This window comes from Penaeus japonicus, unplaced genomic scaffold (genome assembly GCF_977035675.1).
Source record: "Penaeus japonicus unplaced genomic scaffold, GWHDUDI00000001_assembly GWHDUDI00000020, whole genome shotgun sequence".
NCBI lineage: Eukaryota > Metazoa > Arthropoda > Malacostraca > Decapoda > Penaeidae > Penaeus > Penaeus japonicus.
In genome coordinates this window covers 12,669,185-12,679,184 of record NW_028234422.1, presented here as the reverse complement: position 1 = coordinate 12,679,184, position 10,000 = coordinate 12,669,185, and the positions used below count along the sequence as shown (strand labels likewise).

The 10,000-nt window shown below is 37.5% G+C and overlaps 2 protein-coding genes across 5 annotated transcripts in view; one reads left to right on the top strand and one right to left on the bottom strand.

Annotated features, from left to right (window-relative positions):
* LOC122249881 (uncharacterized) overlaps positions 1 to 3,650 on the top strand; it is a 4,342-nt gene extending 692 nt beyond the window's left edge. The window contains exons 2-4 of the mRNA XM_043011056.2: positions 399 to 519; positions 659 to 747; positions 3,392 to 3,650. Of these exons, the coding sequence (XP_042866990.2) occupies positions 399 to 519; positions 659 to 747; positions 3,392 to 3,536 (355 nt within the window). The 3' untranslated portion in view covers positions 3,537 to 3,650. The remainder of the gene's footprint in view (positions 1 to 398; positions 520 to 658; positions 748 to 3,391) is intronic.
* Positions 3,651 to 4,883: 1,233 nt separating this feature from the next.
* The window catches only part of LOC122249874 (venom protease), an 18,116-nt gene continuing 12,999 nt past the window's right edge, over positions 4,884 to 10,000 (bottom strand). For 2 of the 4 annotated variants that reach the window (XM_043011045.2, XM_043011046.2), the window contains exons 3-10: positions 9,612 to 9,762; positions 9,176 to 9,444; positions 8,779 to 8,883; positions 8,387 to 8,519; positions 7,804 to 7,964; positions 7,235 to 7,336; positions 6,279 to 6,424; positions 4,884 to 6,065 (exon numbers count right to left, since the gene is read on the bottom strand). In XM_043011045.2, coding sequence (XP_042866979.2) covers positions 5,874 to 6,065; positions 6,279 to 6,424; positions 7,235 to 7,336; positions 7,804 to 7,964; positions 8,387 to 8,519; positions 8,779 to 8,883; positions 9,176 to 9,444; positions 9,612 to 9,762 — 1,259 coding nt within the window. In that variant the 3' untranslated portion in view covers positions 4,884 to 5,873. The remainder of the gene's footprint in view (positions 6,066 to 6,278; positions 6,425 to 7,234; positions 7,337 to 7,803; positions 7,965 to 8,386; positions 8,520 to 8,778; positions 8,884 to 9,175; positions 9,445 to 9,611; positions 9,763 to 10,000) is intronic. The other 2 variants (XM_043011047.2, XM_086548009.1) reach the window with 1 other exon arrangement.

The window sequence follows — 10,000 nt, the reverse complement described above, 5'->3', positions numbered from 1 at the left end:
TTATTATCTTCATTCACGTTTTTGTTTTTACTTGTTGTAGTGGTAGCAGCAGCACTGGTGTTAGTACTTGTAGCAGCAGCTGTAGTAGTGGTAGTCGTAGTCGTCATAGCAGCAGTAGTAGTAGTAGCACTAGTTGTGTAGTCGTACTCGTATAAGTATAATTAGTAGTATTCTCTGTATTATGATTACTGAATGATAACTATGGATTGTAGTGTCATTTTTGTGGCTTTCCGTAAAGCTTCACAACTAGAGATACATTTATTTACAAGGTTTATATACTGTGTACGCATATATGTTGTATGTGTGTTTATTTGTAAATACATCAATATCAAGTACGTCCTTGTATGTGTGTTTATTCATGCGTGCTTCTCATACGAATTAACCCTTTTATCCAACAGAATACAAGCATCACCCTGGGATCTCCGCGTGGGCGTGGGCGACCTTGGATGCAACTGCGGACGCGAGGGCGTGGATTTGCTCCCCACAACCGTAAATGTCATCAACAATTGGGCTTTTCAGGTAACCGTCACCTATTCAGAATTTAAATATTTCTTTTTTCCTCTATTATTAATTCCAGATTTGATCTTGTATTTTCCCTCCTTTTCTTAATTCTCCATTCCCCTCCAGAAGCAAGTCTCAGATGCATGTTTCATTTCAGGTGTCAAGGGCTTTCCCAGACTGCCTGGCGCGGGTGGTGTGCAGCGCTTCCCGAAGACTCCATCGCGGCGCGTGGTTTAAACTGGCGGGGTAAGGAGGCTTCGTTCGGTTGTTCTAGTCGTTTCTCAGAAGAGCTTTCAAAGATTATTAGTTCTAGTTATTTATGTAAAAGACATAAAGTAAGATTGATAGATATAGATTGGCAGTGAATATATAGAATATCATCTTTAGCCTCCACAGTCGGTCTCAGGACAAAGGCCACGTAAACATTTTAATTTTTCTCTCTTCTTTCTGTCTAACTCTAACCTAACCACGTTGTGTACTTTCTCTCGCCGTGCCCAGTTAGGTTAGCCTCTTAGCTCATCTACTAGCATCTTTTACAGATGTATGTCTAAGCCTACCATCCTTATTTTGTAGTTTATCACTTCTATGTATTTTTTTTTCTTTCTTTCTTTCTTTCTTTTTTTATTTTTTTTCTTTTCTTTTTTCTTTTTTCTTTCTTTTTTCATTTTTTCTTTTTTTTCTTTTCTCTTTTTCTTTTTTTTCTTATTTAGTTATTACTAACACCAGTCTCTTATTTGCTCTCTATGCCATTCTTAACCTATTTTCTATTAATTTATCTAGCTTCTAGGATTCACATCCTTATGTCTGGTAGTACACATTGATGTAAATTTTGCGTTTTAGGTTTGTCGATTTAAATAAATGATAATGGTTTTCCCGTATTTCCATATGCATTAAACATTCATTATCCATTAAACATTTTTTCATATATAATTTACATAATCATAGGTACTTAAGCTTTAGTACTCGACTTAGTATGTCTATTCTTATCTTTTTCGAGAACCGGATATTCAGTTTTAATTATGTTGCATTGTATATATTCCGATTAGACTTTACATTTGTTAACCTTTCAAGCTCTCCATATGAAGGTCGCTGGCGATATCTTAAATTAGAATTATATCATCTGCAAATCTTAAGTTCAGGTTAAAGTACTCCCCAGTTATATTTGTTCCCGGATGAGATTCCTTAAAATATTTTCGAGACAAAATCTGAATGGTTTTGAAGATATGGTATCTTCTTGCCTCTTTTGTTTACTCTTTTTTATTTTAATTGAATCGTCTTGTATAATATGCACATGGCCAGCTGTGTATTAAGAATTACCTCTTGTTCTGCTGAATTAAATGCCTTTTTATACCTTATGTAAGTTGGGCATATTGGTTTACCAACGTTAATGGCTTTCTCAACAAGTTGGTACAAGGTATGAAGTTGAACATACATTTTTTTTCTACTCTGACAATGGCTAATTGATATAAAAACAAAGAGGCATTTATCTGGGGCATATATAGCAATTACTCTTGCAGGATGTCCTTGTGTACATCGAAGGAATCTTAACAGGGGCACAAAACTCGTAGTTCTCAAGTGTAGATGACTGAACCTTACAGCAAAACAAAGGTATCCTTGAAACTCAAACTGATCCATGATAAAGTGCATGTAAGATGTAAGAACTAGGAAATTCTAGCATACCTAACATTTATAGCAACAACAGTGAACGTTCTTGAAAAAAAAAAATAGGAAAAGGGCATTGGACCAACGTAATTGAAATCAGGTCGAATTATATAAATTCTAATGAGAAGGTTATATAACGTGTTCAAATAAAATTAATGGGGTAGTGGCATAGAGAGTTTCCATTATGCACGAGGAACACATAGTAACGAATTCATAAAAATCGCTGAAGGCATGACAACTTACAGTTGCGCCATCTATAAATCTTTCACTCCATTCTGCTGAAATCGTTCAAAATTTGGACATAGACCGCGCACATGTACTCTTGAAATGCTGAGTTATAAATAAGTCTCTAGGTAATGTGCCAACTGTAACCATGGGCATAATGCAAAGTCGAACACATTCCAAAAGACAAGAATACGATGATAATAGATGAATTAATAAAACAAAAATAATTCGTCGCCCTCTAAATTCAGTCCCACCTCCTCGTCTTAATGATGAGGACAATGTTTGCAGAAAAATGAGGATTTATAAATGCAATACAGCCTTTTGCCCCTTCAGCAGCAGCACCAGATCCACGCAGTGCTCAGTTGAAGAAAATTAGAACAAACTACTATTGTATATGATGGTGCAAAATATGATGATGCAGCATCAGCTTCCTTGGCAACTGTTTTTTATTATTTTTTTTTTTCTTTTTAATTCTTTCTTTTTTATTCATATGTATATATATGCATATATAATATATACAACTATATATATATATATATATTTATATATATATATATATATATATATATATATATATATATTATATATATATATATATATATATATATATATATATATATATATATATATATTATGTATATATGTATATGTATGTGTGTGTGTGTTGTTTATATATATATATATATATATATATATATATATATATATATATATATATATATATATATATATTTATATATATTTATTTATTTATTTCTATATATATATATATATATATATATATATATATATATATATATATATGTTTGCATATCTTTTATTATATATATATATGTATGTATAAATGTATAAATTGGTAGATATTATATATCAGTTCATTAATTTATCATTAACATTTATCTGTTTCCATGTATGTATTCATGCTCATCAAAAGTAGACACCTCGACCAAACTTTTCAAATCTTTCCCAAGTATATATATTTACGATTTTTTTCTATCCCTAGGTTAATATCTCTGTTCGGCATGACGTCATCAACCACGAGGAAGATTTTGGAGTCCGCCCACGCCCACCAGCCAGGCCTATGCCGCACGACCTTCCCAAACTGCCCTCTCTTCGCGGACTTTGATAGGGAAAACAACAATAGATAGGTATTAAGTAATGAATAGTGAGAAAACGAAAGATTGAGATAGAGATATACTAATAAATATGCGACCTAGACATTGTTATAGACTGATGAAGAAGGAGAAATAGATAGGGATAGAGATACGGGTAAGAATGGGAAGAAGAGACTGTTATAAACTGATGAAGAGGAGACAGAGAAAGATGGAGATAGAGATAGAGACATACGTTATTTACTGTTTAATTGAAATACAGGAGAGAAAGGAGCAGAGGTAGACGGACGTAATGACATACAGGTGGATAAAAGCACCATAGAAAAAATGTGAAAATGTTATTGAAATTCGTCGAGATAGAATGATCATTGTTATGGATTTGTTTGTAAATAATACAATTTGATAGTAGGAGATGAGAACTTATTCTGAGTTTTCTTACGACATCATATAACATAATTGTAAAAATGTGGAACTGTTCGAACATACCAAATAGATATATAATTTCTGGCGAAGTTTTTTTTCATTTCAATCCAACTTCCAGATTCCATGATTCGGCACAAGACAAATCTAAGTATCCTTTACCTTCTCACTTAATGAAACGGTTTAACAATCAGATCCTTTTAATGCAGTAGCACGACACAATACTTCGATGTTCTTGAGTGCTGTTTAAATTAGCGGAACACTTTTTTTTCATTTATAACAAAGTAAATAATGTTTTTTTTGCAGATTCATAGGTAGTCCATTATCATAATTTGCTTTTTCTCTCTCTTCTCTCTCTTCTCTCTCTCTCTCTCTCTCTCTCTCTCTCTCTCTCTCTCTCTCTCTCTCTCTCTCTCTCAGTCCCTATCTATATATGTCCCTCTATCTATATATCTCGCTCCCTATCCCTACCCCCCCCCTCTCTCTCTCTCTCTCTCTCTCTCTCTCTCTCTCTCTCTCTTCTCATTCTCACCCTCTCATCTTTGTGTTCGAAGCTAAATATACACAACTGAATCAATTGCATAACACAATATCATTGCAGCATTACGTAAGATATTTGCTGCCATTTCAGATTTTGTAGAAACAGCATTAGAAAGGAAAATCATGGCGCACGCAATATATGCATATGTAAAACCGTGTGTGATGTTGCAAAACAGTTATCAAAATGCATAGGCCTAATACTGTTGCATACTGTTTGTTATTTGTTGATACTGTTGCATACTGTTTGTTATTTGTTGATACTGTTGCATACTGTTTGTTATTTGTTGATACTGTTGCATACTGTTTGTTATATGATGTGAATTCATGAATTGAGGATTTGGATATCTCATTACCATAGTCTGTGTTGCAAGACTTATGTAATATTACCAATGCAATAATCGATGCGATGTAAATAAAACTGCCATTTTTTCATCTATCTTTTATTTAGTGATATGATAATATCAGCAGGAGTATCACAGTGAAATAGAAAAGAAACATCCAATTATAAATACACTTTCAACAATGTAAACAAGAAGGTCATCGTAATTCTTCGGTATTCGATCACTGGAACATTTTAATCATCAAAAGGAAAGTGAATCATCATCATGAATGGTGTTGTTTTACATAAAAGCACTAAAGATAGCCATAAAGATTAAAAAAAAAAAAAGAAATCTCTGTTTATTGCCCAAAATCTGCCGCCCTCTTGATCCAAATGCAACGTGCGAATTGCAGAGGAATCCGCGTGCAATCACCTTGATCCTCCCAATGACAGAATCGTAGCAACTCTCAAGCAGCTGAACTCTCGCGATTAACCTATGTGAGTAAAGACTTTAAGGCGTCTCAGGCTCGAAATGTATGTATTCGAAATTTCACTTTTGGATTGACAAAGTCAGTTGAGAATTTCACGGCAGTTTCACCCAATCCTTCATTGAAAAGATATATCGAAGCTGATATTCTCAGAAATATGCATTGTCATTTTAATCTATTGTATTATACGCCTAACGGTATAAATATCTAGAAATGCTAAAATGCCATGAAGAAAAGTGAATGCAGAAGATAATGGGAGCAGATTGGCCTCTCAGGTGCAGAATGAAAAACTTCCATTCAAAGTCTATCAGAAACACGAAATTAACGATGAAATAAATGTAGCAACAATCGTGAACTTAACGATTAAATTTCAAAATGAAGGAAAACGGTTTGCCAATCCATACCCGCCACGTGTAGGGCGCTGATTGGTCAAGAAAAATAGTTCAGCCAATCAACAGCATCTTGCTGCACATTCTGCTAGATCACAGAATTTCATCGCTGTGGTACACTTTCGACCAGAAAAGGACACCAACAAACGAAGGAAGAAGAGATGGGTGGTATACTACAGTAACCTAATTAGAAATAAAAAAGGCACAGGAATCTCCGCTAGTTCTCCAGCCGAGGCGTCTCCCGCTTAGCTCTTCCCTCGAGCTTAGAGATGACCCAGTCGTTATACTCGGTGACGCGGGTATACACTCCGGGGAAGTCGGGCTCCGAACACCTGAACCCGAAGGACACCACGCCTATGAGGTAGGCCCGGTTCTGGCGGTATATGATCATGGGGCCGCCGGAATCTCCCTGTAGAAGGTGGACTCGGGTTAGTGGCGGAACGAAATTTATTTATTCGTGATGTGAACTACCTCGCTTTTTATTATTCAAACATATGGGTAACGATTATCATTTTTTTTTTCTAATTTAACAATACATTGATTTCGTAAATGATTTTCTTATCATCATTATTTTCTTTACAACTTTTAACATCTAAACATATCAGTGAGTTCCGTTCCTTACCTGACATGCGTCCGTGGTACCATTGCCAGCGCAGAGGGTCGTTTCGTCAATGGAAATTTGTCTGAACACTGTATATTTCTCGCGGCATTTAGGCTCCTCCACAATCGGTACTCTCGCCTTCAGCAGCACAGAGGATGACACGTTATCTGTTGAAGTTACCAGTAATGGATCAGTTTCGGGGACGGGTTAATCGAAGACTTTTGGCGGAATCTTTGTGAATTGTTGGATTTTCCTCTAATCATTGGTCTATATATCTCTCTCTCTATCTATCTCTATCTATCTTTCGTTCCCCCTCTATGTGTATGTGAGTGATTGTGTGTGTGTGTGTGTGTGTGTGTGTGTGTGTGTGTGTCCCTGGCTCTGTCTATTGTCACCTAAACAAATGTAAAATCTCATTTTGTTCATCTGTTTACTTTGCTTTGCATAATTACGTGCTATTCTGTTGTATGCTAAATGCTAACGGAACTATCAGTAGAGAAAACCCATTTCACCCGATTACTTATTTTCCTTTTCTTCTCTCTTCCTATACCTTTCAACTTCAAAATGTCTTCAAAAATTAACAATGATGATGTAATACTTTCTTTCAGATATGAATTCAAAAATTGTCATTATTGCTGTAGTACTTTCTAAAATCATATCAGAATTTAAAAATGTTCTACCATTAGATCTGAATTAAAAAGAAAAAAAAACATTATTCATGCTATAGTTTCTACTAACTTGAGATATGAATACAAAAATTAACTTTATCATTATAATACTTTCTACAAACAGGAAATATAACTTTAAAAATTATGCTTATTGTTGTAACACCTTCTACCAACATTAGATATGAATTTCAAAAAATCACACAATTACGAAGCTACTTCCCATCGTCATTATAACTATGATACTTCCTACCAACATCAGACACCAGTACACCAGTCAGTGAACACAAGAGTCTCAACTGAACTACTTACTGAACGAGACTGAACCCCAGCCAGCGATGATGCCGTCGGTGGTCACCAGGTTCCTCGGGAGGAGTTCATCGATCAGGGGCATACACACAGGACTCACGTTTTCTGTTGGTTGGAGGGAGAGGGTGAGTCTGGGATGCCTTTGGATTGATCGTTTTTTGTTTTTTTTTATTCATGATTTAAATGGAGATGGTGAGGCTGGGATGCCTTTTGACTGATCGTTTTTTTGTGTTTTTCTTTTTTTCTTTTTTTTTTTTCTTTTTTATTCATGATTCAAATGGAGGTGGTGAGTTTGGTATGCCTTTTGATTGATTGTTTTTTTTATGATTCAAATGTGTTGCGAATTGAGGTAGATTTTTGCTTTTATTTTGACGTTTTTTTGTTATTGTTGATATACGTTATTTGTACTTTTATTTTTATTTATATTATATTATTATTGTTTTGATCTATATCATCTTTCTTAGTTTTCGCAATAGGAATACTTCGAGGACTTAAATGAAGCCTACCCAATACACCGATTAAAGTCATGACACGAATTAAATCATATTGAAATAAGTCGTTGCTTTACTTACTCCTGAAGGTGACCGGCCGGCTGAGTTTGAGGACGGCGATGTCGTTGGCGAAGGACACGGTGTTGAATCCTTCGTGGACCAACCTCTCGGCGATATCGAAGTCCTCGTGGTCTGCCTCGTCTTCCTTGTTGAGATCATGCTCGCCTAAACGCACCACCGCCCTGGGGGTTGGTTTGTTATTGTGTCACATTTTTCTTAGATTTTGGAATTATATTTTTTTTTTCTTTAACTCTCTCTCTCTTTCTTTCTTTCTTTATCCCTCTCTCTCTCTCTCTTTCTCTCTCTCTCTCTTTCTCTCTCTCTCTCTCTCTCTCTCTCTCTCTCTCTCTCTCTCTCTCTCTCTCTCTCTCTCTCTCTCTTTCTCTCTCTCTCTCTCTCTCTCTCTCTCTCTCTCTCTCTAGAAAGAAAGAAAGAAAGAAAGAAAGATCTATATATATTTACAAATCATTTCTATCGATAATATAGACAGCGGGCAGTCACCACAACGTAATAAAAATGATATCCAAAACCTCTAATTCAAGCTTTCCATTGAAACTGTGTGAAGAGCCCCCCAAGGTCTTCACAAAAAAGGGGATCCACTTACAAGTCGCTTCGGTCGTGAATGCAATGAGCGGCAGTCACCACATGCTGATTGGTGATGAGAGCTCCACCGCAGAGGAAGTCCACGTGGCCTCGTCCGTCCTCGTAGCCCAGCACTGCCATCCACGGGAACTCGCCTGCGGGATGAATGACGTGGTGATGATGACGTCAAGGATGTGGGTGGTGAATGTGGGTGGTGATTGAGGAAAGTATTTATGGCATTAGTCCAATGAATCTATTGAGTGGGAGCTTCCATTTAGAGGTGAGGCATTCCGTACGAGGAAATTCATGTGAGTGGAATGAATGCTCGTTGGAATCAACACAGCCTCTAATGGACCCTAGATTAACGAAGGTCATTAGTTGAAACTAGCAATAGGAAAGGAGACTTGGTCCTACCTTCAGCGGCCTTCTTGCCCTGGACGATCCTGAGTACAAAGTCAGGTCTGCCGCATTCCTCGGGAAGGAGATCCGCGCCGGTGGGGACTGGGGGCGCCGTGGGTTCTGTAGGGTGGAAGGACACTGTGAGGGAATGGAAACGGCATCTTTGATCCGAGGAAACGGCAACTCGAGAGAAAATAGAACAAAAAAGCGGAAGTGATATTTAACTAGCTATACAGATAAGACTGAGCAAATTATGCCTTCAGATTTTAAAGATACGTGTAACGAGATACCGCGTGAATTGACACGTGAATTCGGTCATCATCAGCAGAAGCAAAAGACTCGAGACCGGAATAGCGAATTAGCAAAGCTCAAGCGGGGAGCTTTTCGTCGTCATGGCAACGGCAAAACTCACGCGCAGTGGTGGGTTCGGTACTAGGCGTTGTGCTAGGAGTAGTACTAGGAGTTGTACTAGGCGTTGTGCTAGGGGTAGTGCTGGGCGTGGTGCTAGGAGTGGTACTGGGTGTCGTACTGGGCGTGGTGCTAGGGGTGGTGCTGGGCGTCGTGCTGGGGGTCGTACTGGGGGTTGTGGCCGTGGTGACGACCGGCTTTTCGGTGGAGACGACCGGCGATCCCTGGGGGCAGCAGACGATGGGCGTGGCCTTCTCGTAGCGGCAGATGCTCCTGCAACGCAAAGGGTACACGTCACAGACACGAGACAAGATAAATCAGGAAACAGTAACAACAATAACAACACAATGATCAAGACGAGACTGCAATTTAAAATTAAAAAACAAAAAATATCCATACACATTTATGAACAAAATGAATAACAATAACCACCTCCTTACCTCCTCAAAATGTTAATGAATTCAATCGACGGATTATTCCTCAGCTGACTGTAGAAGACAGTACAGCTGACCAACGGCTTGCAATTGCCCTCCTCCCCAGTCGGCGTCGTGCAGGCAGACGGGTCCTCTGTTCCCAGCTGGAAGGTGATGGCTGTGGGAGAAGACACGGGGATGAGGGGGGGGCGTGGGTGGGGGTGGGGGAGACTTAGCGAGTTGTGTTTCTGATAAGTGGTTTGTTTTATATTAGATGTATTGGATATTGATAGATACGTGAATATATGTGTTTATACTTGAGGGGTTTATGATTTAAGCGAGTATATTTGTTTTATGACAAGAGTTGTGATTTATTTTTTTTTATAAGATACAATGACCCAAAGATATTTATTTCT